This window comes from Mya arenaria, chromosome 4 (assembly GCF_026914265.1).
Source record: "Mya arenaria isolate MELC-2E11 chromosome 4, ASM2691426v1".
NCBI lineage: Eukaryota > Metazoa > Mollusca > Bivalvia > Myida > Myidae > Mya > Mya arenaria.
In genome coordinates, this window is record NC_069125.1 from 47398591 (window position 1) to 47420325 (window position 21735).

The 21735-nt window shown below is 42.4% G+C and overlaps 1 protein-coding gene across 1 annotated transcript; it reads left to right on the plus strand.

Moving 5' to 3' along the window:
• Nucleotides 1-4010: 4010 nt before the first annotated feature.
• Nucleotides 4011-5404, plus strand: LOC128230876 (RNA-binding protein 25-like). Its single transcript, XM_052943303.1, has 3 exons — nt 4011-4303; nt 4612-4965; nt 5176-5404. The coding sequence occupies exons 1-3, from the start codon at nt 4011-4013 to the stop codon at nt 5402-5404; spliced, it is 876 nt and encodes a 291-aa protein (XP_052799263.1).
• Nucleotides 5405-21735: the final 16331 nt, after the last annotated feature.

The window sequence follows — 21735 nt, forward strand, 5'->3', positions numbered from 1 at the left end:
GGTGCTTGAAAACTGTTTTATGGTGACATTTGAAGCGAGAGATAAATAATTAGCGTTCTAAATATTACCATAAGACAAGATTTCCTTGATGCTACTGACGACAGTCTTCAACAAGGGAGGTAATTACAATGTTGTGACCATTAAATAGGAGTTCCATACGGGCATTTTATCTTCGCCCGTGGGCAAGATAAGTATATCTAGCATGGTTAAATTATTGGATCTACTTATCTGAGGTGGGAGAAAATGGAGGCTCTGGTAGGAAGATAAGATACAGTCTTGATATTCACCCTAGTTTAGTCCATGATGTTTCAGAAATTACTACCGACCACAAGTGTCACATCGCCTGCAGGATTTGTTATTTAAATCTGACGTGACCCTGAAGCACGATTATTTGTAATGGTGATTTTTTATTTGACTTTTATGAGATAAGAAACAAATATAATTATTGTCTTAGTGTTAAAATAGTTGTGTCCGCATTGCTAATGCTTCAAATACTATACATTGTAATTTACCTGCTACACAATAACAAGATAAGATTCATTCTATGATTTTAGGCGTTTATATTTCTAATGAGATGTTTTCATTTTTGCATAAAAGCTTCGTTCCGGTGTATTCTTGGCATGGTTTAAGACATTAGGCTTTCAATTTATATAAGCACACATGCCCTGATACGACAATGAGTCATGCATATGTTTGGTGAAGCAAAGTAGTTCGGATTAAACCTGTTTAACATCCAAAGAGTACGAAGCATTCATAACAGCACTAGTACTGTTTCTACACAGGTACTTACATTAAACATAAATAACATTAAATTTATCAATAAACTTTAAAAAGCAAAATCCTATTCTCATTCATAAAAACAGACTAGTTTCGATAATCTAAAAACAGTTTCAACTTCATTAACTGACCTATATTCTAAACATAGTTTCTACATACATTAACTGACCACATGTTTGTCCTCACCGCGGGAAAACGATTATCTGATAAGCTCTGCATTTTTAAAGGTATTATTGCTAAAGTTGCTCGTAAAAATAAAATCATTTTCCTTAAAGAATTAAAACGTGCAAGTTCATAAAATTTGTCAAACGTATGCTATCTAATCAAAGCACCGAAAAACCTTTAGACGCGATTGAAAAGAGCATTGACTGTAACTTCAAATGTGCTCTTCACCCATTCCCATAGTTCAAATAAAATTTGCAACTCTCACATATTTGCCCGCAGTCTTTCAGCGCCTCGCGCTTTGATTCAACATTGTTATTAGAAACTTCAGCTGAAACTGAGACATAACAGTGTTGTTTTCACGCACCCCAGATTTCCGATGCATATTGTTTAATTGGACAAACCATTTTATCGAAGGTGTATCTGAATATTTACAGGTAATAGCACGAATTTTAATCAGAAGAGAAAACATAGCACTACTAGCTTGACTACAAAGATGACATTTTATTTTTGTAAATATCCCAATGTAATTTAAAGCTGCACTCTCACAGATTGAACGTTTTGACAACTTTTTTTTATATTTTTTTTGTCTTGGAACAAACCATTTTTTTGCGAAAATCCATGGAAACAGTTGTATAAAACTGCTGACAAAAAATTAGATTGCAGATTTTTATATTTAAGTTCAAAAAATGATGTTATGCTTTTTTCTTAAACCGTTAGTAACGTTTTTTTTGTCAGCAATCTTATATCATTAGTTTGCAGATATCTACGCAAAAATTTGCTCTTTTCAAGTAAAAAATAAAAAAAGTTGTAAAAACGGTAAATCTGTGAGAGTGCAGCTTTAACAAATTTCCAAGGTAGCTAAAGTGATCAACAACCTCAACAACATTCCCTTGATAATAAAAAGATGGCCGTTCTAGAAAACAAAACGAATATAGCTTTTGTAACATTAACCTTTTACTTCTATAACATTCTTGGCATTAAGAACCAGCTGCAGATCCTTTAATACTGCTGTGTCATCTGCCTATATTAAACAACAAATATATTACGAAGAAAACTACGAAGTCCTCTATATCTATAAAACTATACATATTATCAGGTATAAGCTTGAGTTCATCAAATATGCTGGACATTTAAGTATCAATATCGTTAAGGACAACAGAATATGTAGCGGTGACAATTTTTCTATCTCATCTCACTGAAATCCCGCGAGAGTCGTCAACCTCCCGGCTCAACAAGGGTCAGTAACACTGGTCTCGAGTTCAGCAGAGTAACAACAGTTGCTCCCCTTGATCAGTTTCGCCAGACATGTCTTATTAGGCAGTGGCATTTTTATCAATGTAGAGATATAATTGTTGAAAACACATTTTAAAACCAATCGGATGGCAGCATTTTTCAAAATAAATTTCTTTTAAATTCCATAGTGAACGATATTTTACATGCTATTGGCCTTGCACAAAAAAATCATTTATTGACGCAAGCGTCTAATTTTTGTAACAGCGCTGTAAAACGTACGCGGGTATTTACCATAATGTGGTTCCGCCTATAAGGTTGCACAGTAGTTTAACCTGCAAAATTAGTTTTGTTTTAAAACTGACTTTTAGCACTATGAATAAATCACTAGAAAACCAGAGCTTAGTAGCTAGATGGCCGTTAGTCAAGGAGCACAAATCAGCATTTTTTTAACTTGAAAAAATCGTCTTTAGTCTGGAGAACCTTCCCCTAACACTATCGTTATCGTTCTGTATGAAATATCAGGCAGCAGGGAACCAGACTAAACCGTCTTCAGATTCCTCTTCAGTTATGGGAGAAATCATTAACTGTTTTTAACTATTGATCAACATATTTTCATGACTTAGACAAGGCCTGATATGCATGAAAGACAAGTTATTTAGAGATTGTCTTGGAGAAAACAACAACAAACCACGACAACACAATCTTAAATGCGGTACTGAAGAAATGTTAAGTCCAAACCTTATTCAAGCTTTATAAACAGAGAAGAGAATAATGTGTAAAACACTAGATAACATGGTATCTGCTTATATCAAAATTTCTATTTACTGCAACTATTTACTATTCTTCGAGCTTTATATAACACCATCACTAATAAAATGCGATGTCAGTAAAGAAATGAAGTATCATATACGGATACATTTGCTTAAGGCTATATCAATGAAAAATAATATATAAACTATAATAATCATATAACCGGGATACCGGACAAATGCTTATCATAACAGACCAATGCAATATTGAAGGCCGAAAATATATAGTCAATCCCTTTCCGTACAAGGACAATCCGAACGGCTCAACACGGGAGACAATCGCCATGTTGCCGACGTTTAGCAGAATAACTATAGTTACTCCCCCTTGATCGAGCGTCGGCATGTGTTTGGGCTATCGTGACGTCATTCTTTTTGAGCGCTACCTACAGCTCATGGAAGTGACCGAAGTCGTTGGCGACGTACTCGGAAAAGAAGTATCCAGCGTATTCTGGTAACACAATGCGTTTTGGCAGGTCTACTCTTGATACTAAAAGTAAAATAAAAAACACTTGTCAGTTATAGACATAGACATATTTATAAACATAGACAGATAGACAGACAAACAGACAGACAGACAGACAGACAGATATACCACGGACCGTCAGCCATCTTCCTGCGAGCTGATGATATTCATCGTTTTTTGTACATACTTGTACATTACTGTTTGTTTTGCAACTTTCTTCATTGCAATTTGTGACCCAGATGAATATTTCTTTTTTCAAACAAACCGACATTCCACTCATTCTTCATACGAAATAGTTCATACGAGATATACAGAGAGACACAGAAAGAGAGACAAACAGAAAGAAACACACAGAGAAACAGACAGAGAGACTTTAGCAGAAAGACACAGATAAAAAGGCACAAACATAGAGATTGACAGAGAAACAGACAGAGGGTCTTAAACAGAGAAACAGAGGGATTAAAACAGAGATACACAGACAGAGAGACACAAACAGAGAGACACAGCTATAAGACAAAGACAAAGAGACTCGGACAGGGTTTATCAAACAGAGCACACTAACAATGAGACACATACAGAGAGACCAAGACAGAGAGACACAAAGAGAGACAAAGACACAGAGACACAAACAGAGAGACACAGACAGAGGGACACAAACAGAGGGACAGACAGAGAGACACAGACAGGGAGAGACAAACAGAGCGACACAGACAGAGGGACAAACAGAGAGACACAGACAGAGAGACACAAACAGAGAGACACAAACAGAAGGACAAACAGAGAGACACAAAAAGAGAGACACAAACAGAGAGACACAGAGACAACAACGAAAAACACTAAGAATGATAAACAGGCAGTGAAATAAATAGAGAGACACAGACAGAGAGACAGGCAAAGAGACACAGACAGAAATACAAAGACAGAGCAACACTAACAAAGAGACACAGACAGAGAAACATAGACAGAGAGACACAGACAGAGAGACACAGCCGGAGTTACACAGACGGTGAGACATACAGAGAGACACAGACAGAGAGAGGGAGACAGACAGGAACTCAGACAGAGAGGAAACCAGAGAGACAGACATGGTGGTACAAACAGAAAGACAGACATAGAAATACAGACAAAGAGTCACAGACACAGAGAAACAGACAGATAAAATAGACAGAGAGATAGACAGAGTGTCACAGACAGAGATACACAAATTAAAGCTCAGATAGGGAGGACAGAGAGACACAAACAAGGATACAGAGAGAGAGACACAGAAAGAGAGACACAAACAGAAAGACTGACAGAGATACAGTCAAAGAGTCACAGAAACAGAGAGAGAGACAGACAGAGAAGCAGACAGAAAGACACAAATAAAAACACAGATAAAGAATATAAACAGAGAAACAGAGATAGACCGTTACAGAAAGACAAACAGAGAAACTCAGATAGGGAGTTACAGATTGAGAGACACAGACAGGGAGATACAGATAGAGACACAAACACAGAAACAAACATAGAGAAAGACAGGTAGACAAACAGATAAACAAACAGAGAGACAAACAGAGAGACACTGACAATGAGACACAGACAGTACAACAAACATAGAAACACAGACATAGAGACACAGGCAGAGAGCCACATGCAGAGCAACACTAACAAGGAGACACATACGGAGAGACACATACAGAGATAGAGACAGAGAGACGCAGACAGAGCAACACTAACAACGAGACACAGACAGAGATACACAAACAAAGAGACGCAGACAGATCAACACAAACAAAGAGGCACATACAGAGAAACACATATAGAGAGACAAACAGAGAGACACAGACAGAAAGACAGAGTGAAAAACAGAGAGACAGGCAGAGAGAAAAACAGAGAGACAGACAGAGAGAAAGAGAGACAGACAGAGAGAAAAACAGAGACACAGACAGAGAGAAAAACAGAGCGACAGACAGAGTGATACAAACAAAAAGACATACATTGAGATACAGACAAAGAGTCACAGACACAGAGAAACAGACAGATAAACAGACAGAGAGACAGAGAGTCACAGACAGAGATACACAAACAGAGAGACAAACAGAGAGATAAACAGAGAGACACAGAAAGAGAGACAGACTGAGACATACAGACAGAAAGATAGACAGAGGTGCAGACAGAACGACACAAATAAAACACAGATAAAGAAACTTAAACAGAGAAACAGACAGAGGAACACAAACTGAGAGACAGACAGAGAGACAGACAGACAGAAGGACAGACGGACAGACATGAAGAAAGGCACACACACACACGCGCACGCATATGACATTTTGACTTGTAGGCATTAGACGTAGCATAAAGCATTGTCGTTTAACATGTAGTTCTCTATAAAGTATACAAGTACTGGTTTCTATCCTGAACGGACATGCTGCTATAAGCTATCAGCTTTCATCACAATCGCAATGAACGAAATTAGTATAAACTAAGGGTCTAACAAAGCAACCAATTTCAAGACCATGGCTGGAACCAATTGAACTCAAACAAAATGTTAACACTTTTGCAAGTTCGTGCACTCTAGACATAATGTACAATTGGCAAGTTTCAATGTGCCTCTCACAATGATATAAAGGAGTGTAGTCAATGAATGCAACAGTGCATGCACCGAACAATGCACTGTAAAGAGTCATTGGAAAACCAGTAATTTATGTTTCGGGGTATAGTAGATTAATGGACAAGATTTAGTTAAAATAATGTATTTCCAGTCCAAAGACAAAAGCGCCAACTGAAACATGAATGAATGGTCTTTCCATGAATGCACTCATGTTCATGGAAGGGTTTTGCGACAGTTTGAAGAACTGCAAACTTAAACCTTAATAAGTTGCCCTGTTTTGTTACTGATAAGAAAAAATAAAGTATTACAGTATACATGATCCAAATCTGTTCTAAAGCTTGAGGTCGGTAATACTATATATTAAGCCAAAAATGAATTTAACCTAAAAACAAACATTATTGGAGAAAGGATTAAGACCCGAAATAAGACATCTGCTCTTGTTTGTTTCATATCGTAATGCATTTGAAAAGGTTTGATTACACATAATAAGATTTTTTACAAACTATGTTCGTATCAAACTACAAAATGAAATATAATGTTCAAATGGCATCCTCTCATACAAGGGGTCTTGGTTAGAGCGTCCCCCACCCCCCGGGAACGTTCGTCACCATTATCAATGACACCGGGCTTGTATCCATACAGCTTCTTAGTGAAGTGTTGATTTTCAACTTTATGAAAAATGTTGTTGTTATCTTCTGAGTTGAATTGAATAGAAATAAAACGGAATTTGTTACACCAAAATATAAAAAATAAGCAAGCAAAGATCCAGATAATAAAGGCATAATAATAATGTAGACACAACATAGAGGGTATTCGTTTTTAAAGATTTGTCTTAGCTAATGATTTTCACTAAGAGGCTTTATGAATGCGGTCCACGTAGGACTGGTTACCTACGATATATACGTGTACTATGGAGTTATTCTGATCTGTTTGTATTTGTTATTGTCTTCAAAGCAAGGCTAAACTAATTATGTATAAACTATACATTCAGATACTCGATAATTTTCATTAAGAAACTTATGGCGCATTTCCACCTTAGATGATGACGAAGACAACGACGATGACGATGACGAGAAAGATGATGATGCCGCGGCGATATCGATAATGATGATTGTTATGACGACAACGACGACGACGACGACGAAGACGACGATGATGATGATGATGATGATGATGATTATGATGATGATGATGATATGATGATGATGATGATGATGATGATGATGATGATGATGATGATGACCATTTCAGAAGTTTCATTGCCACCCTTTTATGCGTCCTAAAACACAAAGGACCTGTCTACTTTCACCCCTCAAATCACACGCCTGTGTCCTCAAGGCGTTCAGCATGGTCCTCTGGAAGTTGCAGGCGGCGAAGAGGCGCTTGCATGCCATCATCAGCTCTCACAACCCCTAACCAATCAACAATTAACATTTCAGGCGTTTGGAGATGTGTTAGTAGCTTTTGTATATTTTTTTGACTTTATTATAACTTGTTGGCAGACTATATACGGTACTTCCTTAGCACTATCTTTGTCATCGCAGCGTGAGTTGACCTTTTTCTATGAAACAGTATATTACATGGCGACACCTTCTTTGTAATAAATATAGCACCGAGTTCATCCTGGAGCAATAACGAGTTCTCTGAAAAATAGTTTTTATCAATGTCTTAAAACAAGGGCATTCATAGAAGACAACGTTCTCATATTACGAGTGTTTTTTGCATGAGGGCACCTTTAATTTTGGCAACCACTATGTACTTAGAGCCATTAATCAAACGTATCTTTAAAACTAGCACGCGGTGAACAATTTGAATCTGAAACAAAAGAAGATCGCATCGTTGCTTTGCAGCTGCAGGTTAAAGGGTAAGAGGAAAAGAAAACAGATATGATAAATACAAGTTACAAGTTTCAAGTGGGAAAATATGACCATTGATAATTGAACAAACATTGAGACTAAATACAATTATGCATAAATTAAAATATGAGTGGACGTATACAAATCTTAGATCGTCCTAAAAGTACAACAAAGCATACACTTATACAAAACAGCACGACTTTAGGGACATTCCAAAATGAAATAACTATTTTATTATAATAAATGCCGTAAGTAATAGTATGTATAATTTTTACCTCTTGTAGATATCATAAAATCAAACAGTTGTCTACTATTTTTTCAGTCTGCTTAAATATGCATACATAGGTGTGAACAATACGCTTATTGGCACCATGGATGTACGTGAAGGTAGCGGCCTAGCGGCATAGCGGCGTGAAGTTAGCGGCCTAGCGGCCTAGCGGCGTGAAGTTAGCGGCCTGGCGGCCTAGCGGCCTAGCGGCGTGAAGTTAGCGGCCTGGCGGCCTAGCGGCGTGAAGTTGGCGGCCTTGCGGCCTAGCGGCCTAATTATTTTTTCTATTTCCAAGCAATTGTTAATGCGTTTTTTTTAAAAAACAATGAAAAATCAAGGTTTTTTATTCATATAATTACATAGCGGCCTTAAATTGTTATCTATTCAGAATATTTTTCTTTACCTTTTATTCTAAAACAATTTTAAATTAACTTATTATGGACAAATTATCATTCTGAAGCATTTTTCAACTTTTTTTCAAAAAAGTCGATCAAGCACTTATGCGACCTAGCGGCATAGCGGCGTGAAATTAGCGGCCTAGCGGCCTAAACTGAATCCTATTTCAAAGCATGTATACATGCATTTTCTTCTAAAACAATGACATTTTAACTGTTTTTATGCACAAATTAACACATTGAAGCGATTATCAACAGTTTTTTCCCAAAAACGTCGATAATGCATTAAACATGCCTGTTCTTCTAAAACAATTAAAGTTATCCCTTTAAGGATAGCTTTCGTTATTGGTATCTTGGTATTACATCTAATTAATAGTGCTCTACAAACATATCGCCAGCAATTACGTGACGTAATTTAGTACACTGTTCTGATTGGCCGCAGTGCGCGCCCCCTACAAAGCACATGGTTATTCAGGCCTCTTTTGCTCTGACTATCGTAAGAGAAAGGTCAGTCTGTGGCAGCTCTTATATTAAATTCTGATTTATTTTTTCCCACCCTCCCAAAACCCCAAGCTTCGCCTACGTACATGCATATATGTTATGAATGATACTTTTTTCGATACAGTTCATGTGTTCTGCTTGCTTGCTATATATATTTTCAGTGAATTCGGAAATTGACTCGAAGTTACAAACGAAATCGTACTGCACATCGGGCTGACCACTCGGCTTTCTACCTTATGCCGAATTCCAGCTGACTGATTCCAATTCAAAATGTGCTGCTCCTATTGTGTTTCCTTTGCTATTTGCCATTACAATATTTTGAAGTTGCTTTGTTCGTTTTTTGTTGTTGTTTTTTGCTTTGAATTTTTCTTCTTCTCTGGTAAGGCTCTGACGATTTAAATTTCAATCACACCCAGCAGCTGAGTATTCAGAGGGAGTAGTATACCGCTTCCTCAGCATATTGTTTTGCTCGGCGATTGGCTACTCTCAAAGAACTGTTTATGGACAATTTGTGGTATTTAAATAGATTGGTCGGATCTGATCATAGATATACCGTGACAGAACCGTTGATATTTTATCTACTCTTCGTCCGAGCCTTGCCCATTATTTTCCAAACATAAGATAAAGACAATGTAAATGAAATAAATATTGAAAAGGCTATGTTTTCCTTGATTGAAATGATTGGTAATAGGATATCCACTACGGGCTTGCCCTAGTTGCTGATCTACTTCCGATCATAAGTATACCAATAATGATGTATTTACTGTTTTTATGCACAAATTATCACTCTGAAGCGTTTTTCATTTTCCCCCAAAAAAAGTCGATCGAGCACTTCAGCGGCCTAGCGGCCTAGCGCAGTGAAGTTAGCGGCCTGGCGGCCTAGCGGCCTAACGGCCTAAGATGGTTTCCTATTTCAAAGCATGTATACATGCATTTTCTTCTAAAACAATGACATATTAACTGTTTGAATGCACAAATTTACACTTTGAAGCTATTAGCGATAATCAACATATTTTTTTCAAAAGCGTCGATTAAGCAGTCAGCTATTTCAAAGCATTAAACATGCCTGATCTTCTTAATCAATGATATATTTACTGTTTATATGCACAAATTATCACTCTGAAGCGTTTTTCAACTTTTTTTCAAAAAAGTCGAATGAGCACTCCAGCAGCCTAGCGGCGTGAAGTTCGCGGCCTGGCGGCCTAGAGGCCTAGCGGCCTAAAATGGTATGCCATTTCAAAGCATGTATACATGCATTTTCTTCTAAAACAATGACATATTAGCTGTTTTTATGCACACATTAACACTTCGAAGCTATAAGCGATTATCAACATTTTTTTTAAAAGCGTCGATAAAGCAGTCAGCTTTTTCAAAGCATTAAACATGCCTGTTCTTCAAAAACAATGATGTATTTACTGTTTTTATGCACAAATTATCACTCTGAAGCGTTTTTCAATTCTTTTCCAAAAAGTCGATGTAGCACTTCAGCTGCCTAGCGGCGTGAAATTAGCGGCCTGGCGGCCTAGCGGCCTAAAATGGTTTCCTATTTCAAAGCATGTATAAATGCATTTTCTTCTTAAACAATGACATATTAACTGTTTGAATGCACAAATTAACACTTTTAACGCTTCAGTGACAGCTAACACCAAATGGCTTAGATATGAACATAGCGTTTCATGGCAGCAGTGACAGCTAACGTGCAATGGCTTAGGTATGGACATAGAGTTTCTTGGCAGCAGTGACAGATAGCCCCCAATCACATAGGTATGAACATAGCGTTTCTTGGCAGCAGTGACAGATAGCGCCCAATCACATAGGTATGAACATTGCGTTTATGGCAGCAGTGCCAGATAGCGCCCAATCACATAGGTATGAACATAGCGTTTCTTGGCAGCGGTGACAGCTAACGCCCAATGGCTTAGGTATGGACATAGCGTTTCTTGGCAGCAATGACAGATAGCGCCCAATCACATAGGTATGAACATAGCGTTTCTTGGCAGCAGTGCCAGATAGCACCCAATCACATAAGTATGAACATAGCGTTTCTTGGCAGCGGTGACAGCTAACGCTCAATGGCTTAGGTATGGACAGAGCGTTTCTTGGCAGCAGTGACAGATAACGCTCAATGACATAGGTATGAACGCAGCGTTTCTTGTCAGTGGTGACAGCTAACGCTCAATGGCTGAGGTATGAACATAGCGTTTCTTGGCAGCGGTGACAGCTAACGCTCAATGGCTTAGTTATGGACAGTGCGTTTCTTGGCAGCAGTGACAGATAACGCTCAATGACATAGGTATGAACGCAGCGTTTCTTGTCAGTGGTGACAGCTAACGCTCAATGGCTGAGGTATGGACATAGCGTTTCTTGGCAGCAGTGCCAGATAGCGCCCAATCACATAGGTATAGACATAGCGTTTCTTGGCAGCGCTGACAGCTAACGCTCAATGGCTTAGGTATGATCAGAGCGTTTCTTGGCAGCAGTGCCTGATAGCGCCCAATCAAATAGGTATGAACTTAGAGTTTCTTGGCAGCATTGATAGCTAACGCTCAATGGCTTAGGTATAAACAGAGCGTTTCTTAGCAGCAGTGACAGCTAACGCTCAATGGCTTAGGTATGGATATAGCGTTTCTTGTCAGTGGTGACAGCTAACGCTCAATGGCTTAGGTATGGACAGAGAGTTTCTTGGCAGCAGTGACAGACAACGCTCAATGGCTGAGGTAAGGACAGAGCGTTTCTTGGCAGCGGTGACAGATGACGCTCAATGGCTTAGGTAAGGACAGAGCGTTTCTTGGCAGCGGTGACAGATAGCGCCGAAAGGCATAGGTATGAACATAGCGTTTCTTTGCAGCAGTGACAGATAACGCTCAATGGCTTAGGTACGGACAGAGCGTTTCTTGGCAGCGGGGACAGAAAGAGCCAAATAGCATAGGTATGGACAGAGCGTTTCTTGACAGCGGTGACGGCTAACGCCCCATAACGTAACATTTCTTGGGCAGCATTGAATGCTTACGTCACATGGCATAGGTATGGACATAGCGTTTCCTGGCAGCAGTTATAGATATCGTCACATGGCATAGGTATGAACATAACGTTTCTTGGCAGCAGTGACAGCTAACGTGCAATGGCTTAAGTATGGACATAGCGTTTCTTGGCAGCAGTGTCAGATAGCGCCCAATCACATAGGTATGAACATAGCGTTTCTTGGCAGCGGTGACAGCTAACGCTCAATGGCTTAGGTATGGTCAGAGCGTTTCTTGGCAGCATTGATAGCTAACGCTCAATGGCTTAGGTATGGACAGTGCGTTTCTTGGCAGCAGTGACAGCTAACGCTCAATGGCTTAGGTATGGATATAGCGTTTCTTATCAGTGGTGACAGCTAACGCTCAATGGCTGAGGTATGGACAGAGAGTTTATTGGCAGCTGTGACAGACAACGCTCAATGGCCTAGGTATGGACAGAGCGTTTCTTGTCAGTGGTGACAGATAGCGCCCTATGACATAAGTATGATCATAGCTTTTCTTGGCAGCGGTGACAGGTAACGCCCAGTGGCTTAAGTAAAAACACAGCGTTTCTTGACAGCGGTGACGGCTAACGCCCCATAACATAACATTTCTTGGGCAGCAGTGACAGCTAACGTCAATTGGTATAGGTATGTACATTGCGTTTCTTGGCAGCAGTGACAGATAACGCTCAATGGCTTAGGTAAGGACAGAGCATTTCTTGGCAGCGGTGACAGATAGCGCCGAAAGGCATAGGTATGAACATAGCGTTTCTTTGCAGCAGTGACAGCTAACGCTCAATGGCTTAGGTACGGACAGAACGTTTCTTGGCAGCAGTGACAGATAGAGCCGAATGGCATAGGTATGAACATAGCGTTTCTTTGCAGCAGTGACAGATAACGCTCAATGGCTTAGGTACGGACAGAGCGTTTCTTGGCAGCGGCGACAGAAAGAGCCGAATAGCATAGGTATGGACACATGCTTGACAGCGGTGACGGCTAACGTCACATGGCATAGGTATGGACATAGCGTTTCCTGGCAGCAGTTATAGATAACGTCACATGACATAGGTATGAACATAGCGTTTCTTGGCAGCAGTGACAGCTAACGTGCAATGGCTTAAGTATGGACATAGCTTTTTTTGGCAGGAGTGACAACTTACACCCGATGCCTTAGACATGGCTATTGCATTAATTGGCAGCAGTGACAGCTAACGCCAAATGGCTTAGGTATAGACATAGCATTTCTTGGCAGCAGTGACAGCTAACGCGCAATGGCTTAGGTATGGACAGAGCGTTTCTTGTCAGCGATGACATCTAATGCCCAATAGCGTAACGTTTCTTGGCAGCAGTGACAGCTAACACCCAATGGCGTAAGTTTAAACATAGCGTTTATTGGCAGCAGTGACAGCTAACCTCAAATGGCTAAGGTATGAACATAGCGTGTATTGGCTGCAGTAGCAGCTACCGCCCCGTTGCAAAGGTTTGAACCTAGCATATCTTGGCAGCAGTGACAGCTACCGCCCCGTTGCAAAGGTTTGAACCTAGCATATCTTGGCAGCAGTGACAGCTACCGCCCCGTTGCAAAGGATTGAACCTAGCATATCTTGGCAGCAGTGACAGCTACCGCCCCGTTGCAAAGGATTGAACCTAGCATATCTTGGCAGCAGTGACAGCTACCGCCCCGTTGCAAAGGTTTGAACCTAGCATATATTGGCAGCAGTGACAGCTACCGCCCCGTTGCAAAGGTTTGAACCTAGCATATCTTGGCAGCAGTGACAGCTACCGCCCCGTTGCAAAGGTTTGAACCTAGCATATCTTGGCGGCCGTGACAGCTACCGCCCCGTTGCAAAGGTTTGAACCTAGCATATCTTGGCAGCAGTGACAGCTACCGTCCCGTTGCAAAGGATTGAACTTAGCATATCTTGGCAGCAGTGACAGCTACCGCCCCGTTGCAAAGGTTTGAACCTAGCATATCTTGGCAGCAGTGACAGCTACCGCCCCGTTGCAAAAGTTTGAACCTAGCATATCTTGGCAGCAGTGACAGCTACCGCCCCGTTGCAAAGGTTTGAACCTAGCATATCTTGGCAGCAGTGACAGCTACCGCCCCGTTGCAAAGGTTTGAACCTAGCATATCTTGGCAGCAGTGACAGCTACCGCCCCGTTGAAAAAGTTTGAACCTAGCATATCTTGGCAGCAGTGACAGCTACCGCCCCGTTGCAAAAGTTTGAACGCAGCATATCTTGGCAGCAGTGACAGCTATCGCGCCGTTGCAAAAGTTTGAACCTAGCATATCTTGGCAGCAGTGACAGCAACCGCCCCGTTGCAAAGGTTTGAACGTAGCATATCTTGGCAGCAGTGACAGCTACCGCCCCGTTGCAAAGGTTTGAACCTAGCATATCTTGGCAGCAGTGACAGCTACCGCCCCGTTGCAAAGGTTTGAACCTAGCATATCTTGGCAGCAGTGACAGCTACCGCCCCCTTGCAAAGGTTTGAACCTAGCATATCTTGGCAGCAGTAGCAACTACCGCCCCGTTGCAAAAGTTTGAACCTAGCATATCTTGGCAGCAGTGACAGCTACCGCCCCGTTGCAAAAGCTTGAACGCAGCATATCTTGGCAGCAGTGACAGCTACCGCCCCGTTGCAAAAGTTTGAACCTAGCATATCTTGGCAGCAGTGACAGCTACCGCCCCGTTGCAAAAGTTTGAACCTAGCATATCTTGGCAGCAGTAACAGCTACCACCCCGTTGCAAAGGTTTGAACCTAGCATATCTTGGCAGCAGTGACAGCTACCGCCCCGTTGCAAAGGTTTGAACCTAGCATATCTTGGCAGCAGTGACAGCTAACGCCAAATGGCTTAGGTATAGACATAGCATTTCTTGGCAGCAGTGACAGCTAACGCGCAATGGCTTAGGTATGGACAGAGCGTTTCTTGGCAGCGATGACATCTAATGTCCAATAGCGTAACGTTTCTTGGCAGCAGTGACAGCTAACACCCAATGGCGTAAGTTTAAACATAGCGTTTATTGGCAGCAGTGACAGCTAACCTCAAATGGCTAAGGTATGAACATAGCGTGTATTGGCTGCAGTAGCAGCTACCGCCCCGTTGCAAAGGTTTGAACCTAGCATATCTTGGCAGCAGTGACAGCTGCAGCCCCGTTACAAAGGATTGAACGTAGCATATCTTGGCAGCAGTGACAGCTACCGCCCCGTTGCAAAGTTTTAACCTAGCATATCTTGGCAGCAGTGACAGCTAACGCCAAATGGCTTAGGTATAGACATAGCATTTCTTGGCAGCAGTGACAGCTAACGCGCAATGCCTTAGGTATGGACAGAGCGTTTCTTGGCAGCGATGACATCTAATGTCCAATAGCGTAACGTTTCTTGGCAGCAGTGACAGCTAACACCCAATGGCGTAAGTTTAAACATAGCGTTTATTGGCAGCAGTGACAGCTAACCTCAAATGGCTAAGGTATGAACATAGCGTGTATTGGCTGCAGTAGCAGCTACCGCCCCGTTGCAAAGGTTTGAACCTAGCATATCTTGGCAGCAGTGACAGCTACCGCCCCGTTGCAAAGGATTGAACGTAGCATATCTTGGCAGCAGTGACAGCTACCGCCCCGTTGCAAAGGTTTGAACCTAGCATATCTTGGCAGCAGTAGCAGCTACCGCCCCGTTGCAAAGGTTTGAACCTAGCATATCTTGGCAGCAGTGACAGCTACCACCCCGTTGCAAAGGTTTGAACGTAGCATATCTTGGCAGCAGTGACAGCTACCGCCCCGTTGCAAAGGTTTGAACGTAGCATATCTTGGCAGCAGTGACAGCTACCGCCCCGTTGCAAAGGTTTGAACCTAGCATATCTTGGCAGCAGTGACAGCTACCGCCCCGTTGCAAAGGTTCGAACTTAGCATATCTTGGCAGCAGTGACAGCTACCGCCCCGTTGCAAAGGTTTGAACCTAGTATATCTTGGCAGCAGTGACAGCTACCGCCCCGTTGCAAAGGTGTGAACGCAGCATATCTTGGCAGCAGTGACAGCGACCGCCCCGTTGCAAAGGTTTGAACGCAGCATATCTTGGCAGCAGTGACAGCGACCGCCCCGTTGCAAAGGTTTGAACGCAGCATATCTTGGCAGCAGTGACAGCTACCGCCCCGTTGCAAAGGTTTGAACGCAGCATATCTTGGCAGCAGTGACAGCTACCGCCCCGTTGCAAAGGTTTGAACCTAGCATATCTTGGCAGCAGTGACAGCTACCGCCCCGTTGCAAAGGTTTGAACCTAGCATATCTTGGCAGCAGTGACAGCTACCGCCCCGTTGCAAAGGTTTGAACGTAGCATATCTTGGCAGCAGTGACAGCTACCGCCCCGTTGCAAAGGTTTGAACGTAGCATATCTTGGCAGCAGTGACAGCTACCGCCCCGTTGCAAAAGTTTGAACCTAGCATATCTTGGCAGCAGTGACAGCTGCCGCCCCGTTGCAAAGGTTTGAACGCAGCATATCTTGGCAGCAGTGACAGCTACCGCCCCGTTGCAAAGGTTTGAACCTAGCATATCTTGGCAGCAGTGACAGCTACCGCCCCGTTGCAAAAGTTTGAACCTAGCATATCTTGGCAGCAGTAGCAGCTACCGCCCCGTTGCAAAAGTTTGAACCTAGCATGTCTTGGCAGCAGTGAAAGCTACCGCCCCGTTGCAAAAGTTTGAAACTAGCATGTCTTGGCAGCAGTGAAAGCTACCGCCCCGTTGCAAAAGTTTGAACCTATCATGTCTTGGCAGCAGTGACAGCTACCGCCCCGTTGCAAAGGTTTGAACGCAGCATGTCTTGGCAGCAGTGACAGCTACCGCCCCGTTGCAAAGGTTTGAACGCAGCATGTCTTGGCAGCAGTGACAGCTACCGCCCCGTTGCAAAGGTTTGAACGCAGCATATCTTGGCAGCAGTGACAGCTACCGCCCCGTTGCAAAGGTTTGAACCTAGCATATCTTGGCAGCAGTGACAGCTACCGCCCCGTTGCAAAAGTTTGAACCTAGCATATCTTGGCAGCAGTGACAGCTACCGCCCCGTTGCAAAAGTTTGAACCTAGCATGTCTTGGCAGCAGTGAAAGCTACCGCCCCGTTGCAAAAGTTTGAACCTAGCATGTCTTGGCAGCAGTGACAGCTACCGCCCCGTTGCAAAGGTTTGAACCTAGCATGTCTTGGCAGCAGTGACAGCTACCGCCTCGTTGCAAAGGTTTGAACGCAGCATGTCTTGGCAGCAGTGACAGCTACCGCCCCGTTGCAAAGGTTTGAACGCAGCATATCTTGGCAGCAGTGACAGCTACCGCCCCGTTGCAAAGGTTTGAACCTAGCATATCTTGGCAGCAGTGACAGCTACCGCCCCGTTGCAAAAGTTTGAACCTAGCATATCTTGGCAGCGGTGACAGCTAACGCCCCGTTGCAAAAGTTTGAACGCAGCATATCTTGGCAGCGGTGACAGCTAACGCCCCGTTGTATAGGTTTGAACCTAGCATATCTTGGCAGCAGTGACAGCTAACGCACCGTTGTATAGGTTTGAACCTAGCATATCTTGGCAGCAGTGACAGCTAACACCCCGTTGCATAGGTTTTTTAAAACATCGCGTTGTTTGGCAGACAACATAGCGTTTACTGGCAGCAATGTCATTTAACGTCATAGCATAGGCTTACACCCCCTCCCCAACACACACGCACACACTCGGGGCTTGCTACATACACCCCGTTACTTTGTGTGGTGAATAAAGGTAAACAACAGAACTGCTTTGAATCCTTGTATATTATCATTAACATTTAAGAATTTGAAAGTTCGGACACAAATAAAAGCCCGAAGAAAGAAGTCAGTAATAATTCAAGTAGACTTCCTAGAAACTGCCTTATTTAAAAGGAATGCATGTGTTAAATATCTGTGCTGTTTTGGAGTCTAAATCGATGATGAATGTATGTTATTCGTTGATACACGTGCCTAAAATACGTTATCAGTTATACTTGTTCACTGACTAGGCTTGTCCTTGTAGTTTCCACTCTAATATATTTGGCTTTTGTTTGACGACATTGAATCGTTTTTGAAAAAAAATCAAAATCATGATCGTGTCGTTGCAAATATTGCCTGTTTCTTGCTGTTAAGTGAGCAGTTGGTAGCATTTTAACCTAGACATGCATCGTGATAAAGTGGTGAAAAATTATTTAAGTTGTTTGTCTTTATGGACGCATAAAACTGTCACTCATTTCAAATGTCGCATTATAGAATGTTTTTCTTGGTCTTTTGGAACAATGGCATCTATCACTGGGTAACCAAGGACAATGGCATATATCACTGGGTAACGAAGGACAATGGCATCTATCACTGGGTAACAAAGGACAATGGCATCTATCACTGGGTAACAAAGGACAATGGCATCTATCACTGGGTAACAAAGGACAATGGCATCTATCACTGGGAAACCAATGACAATGGCATCCATCACTGGGTAACAAAGGACAATGGCATCTATCACTGGGTAACCAAGGACAACGGCATCCATCACTGGGTAACCAAGGACAATGGCATCTATCACTGGGTAACCAAGGACAATGGCATCTATCACTGGGTAACCAAGGACAATGGCAAATATCACTGGGTAACCAAGGACAATGGCATCTATCACTGGGTAACGAAGGACAATGACATATATCACTGGGTAACCAAGGACAATGGCATCTATCACTGGGTAACAAAGGACAACGGCATCTATCACTGGGTAACAAAGGACAATGGCATCTATCACTGGGTAACCAAGGACAATGGCATCAATCACTGGGTAACCAAGGACAATGGCATCCATCACTGGGTAACAAAGGACAATGGCATCTATCACTGAGTAACAAAGGACAATGGCATCCATCACTGGGTAACAAAAGACAATGGCATCTATCACTGGGTAACAAAGGACAATGGCATCAATCACTGGGTAACCAAGGACAACGGCATCTATCACTGGATAACAAAGGACATTGACATCTATCACTGGGTAACAAAGGACAATGGCATCTATCACTGGGTAACAAAGGACAATGGCATCTATCACTGGGTAACAAAGGACAATGGCATCAATCACTGGGTAACCAAGGACATTGACATCTATCACTGGGTAACAAAGGACAATGGCATCTATCACTGGGTAACAAAGGACAACGGCATCTATCACTGGGTAACAAAGGACAATGGAATCTATCACTGGGTAACCAAGGACAACGGCATCTATCACTGGGTAACCAAGGGCAATGGAATCTATCACTGGGTAACCAAGGACAATGGCATCTATCACTGGGTAACAAAGGACAATGGCATCTATCACTGAGTAACGAAGGACAATAGCATCTATCACTGGGTAACAAAGGACAATGGCATCTATCACTGAGTAACGAAGGACAATAGCATCTATCACTGGGTAACAAAGGACAATGGAATCTATCACTGGGTAACCAAGGACAATGGCATCTATCTTTGGGTAACAAAGGACAACGGCATCTATCACTGGGTAACAAAGGAAAATGGCATCTATCACTGGGTAACCAAGGACAATGGCATCAAACACTGGGTAACCAAGGACAATGGCATCCATCACTGGGTAACAAAGGACAATGGCATCTATCACTGAGTAACAAAGGACAATGGCATCCATCACTGGGTAACAAAGGACAATGGCATCAATCACTGGGTAACCAAGGACATTGACATCTATCACTGGGTAACAAAGGACAATGGCATCTATCACTGGGTAACAAAGGACAATGGCATCTATCACTGGGTAACAAAGGACAACGGCATCTATCACTGGGTAACAAAGGACAATGTAATCTATCACTGGGTAACCAAGGACAACGGCATCTATCACTGGGTAACCAAGGACAACGGCATATATCACTGGGTAACAAAGGACAATGTAATCTATCACTGGGTAACCAAGGACAACGGCATCTATCACTGGGTAACCAAGGACAATGGAATCTATCACTGGGTAACCAAGGATAATGGCATCTATCACTGGGTAACAAAGGACAATGGCATCTATCACTGGGTAACCAAGGACAATGGCATCTATCACTGGGTAACAAAGGACAATGGCATATATCACTGGGTAACCAAGGACAATGGCATCTATCACTGGGTAACCAAGGACAATGGCATCTATCACTGGGTGACCAAGGACAATGGAATCTATCACTGGGTAACCAAAGATAATGGCTTCTACCACTGGGTAACCAAGGACAATGGCATCTATCACTGGTCAACCAAGGACAATGGTATATATCACTGGGTAACCAAGGACAATGGCATCTATCACTGGGTAACCAAGGCAAATGGCATCTATCACTGGGTAACCAAGGACAATGGCATCTATCACTGGGTAACGAAGGACAATGGCATCTATCACTGGGTAACAAAGGACAATGGAATCTATCACTGGGTAACCAAGGACAACGGCATCTATCACTGGGTAACCAAGGGCAATGGCATCTATCACTGGGTAACAAATGAAAATGGCATCTATCACTAGGTAACCAAAAACAATGGCATATATCACTGGGTAACCAAGGACAATGGCATCTATCACTGGGTAACCAAAACAATGGCATATATCACTGGGTAACAAAGGACAACGGCATCTATCACTGGGTAACCAAGGACAATGGTATCTATCACTGGGTAACGAAGGACAATGGCACCTATCACTGGGTAACCAAGGACAATGGCATCTATCACTGGGTAACAAAGGACAATGGCATCTATCACTGGGTAACAAAGGACAATGGCATCTATCACTGGGTAACCAAGGACAATGGCATCTATCACTGGGTAACCAAGGACAATGGCATCTATCATTGTGTAACAAAGGACAATGGCATCTATCACTGAGTAACCAAGGACAATGGCACCTATCACTGGGTAACCAAGGACAATGGTATCTATCACTGGATAACAAAGGACAGCGGCATCTATCACTGGGTAACGAAGGACAACGGCACCTATCACTGGGTAACCAAGGACAATGGTATCTATCACTGGGTAACCAAGGACAACGGTATCTATCACTGGGCAACGAAGGACAATGGCATCTATCACTGGGTAACCAAGGACAGCGGCATCTATCACTGGGTAACGAAGGACAACGGCATCTATCACTGGGTAACCAAAAACAATGGCATATATCACTGGGTAACGAAGGACAATGGCATCTATCACTGGGTAACCAAAAACAATGGCATATATCACTGGGTAACCAAGGACAATGGTATCTATCACTGGGTATCGAAGGACAACGGCATCTATCACTGGGTAACCAAGGACAATGGCATCTATCACTGGGTAACCAACGACATTGGTATCTATCACTGGGTAACCAAGGACAATGGCATCTATCACTGGGTAACCAAGGACAATGGCATCTATCACTGGGTAACCAAGGACAATGGCATCTATCACTGGGTAACCAAGGACAATGGCATCTATCACTGGGTAACCAATGACAGTGGCATCTATCACTGTGTAACCAAGGACAACGGCATCTATCACTGGATAACAAAGGACAACGGCATCTATCACTGTATAACCGAAGAAGTGTCGACAAGTACATGCTTCTAGTTGATTAAAAAATGGACCATAGGGATAATATATACACGAGTACACGTACAAGA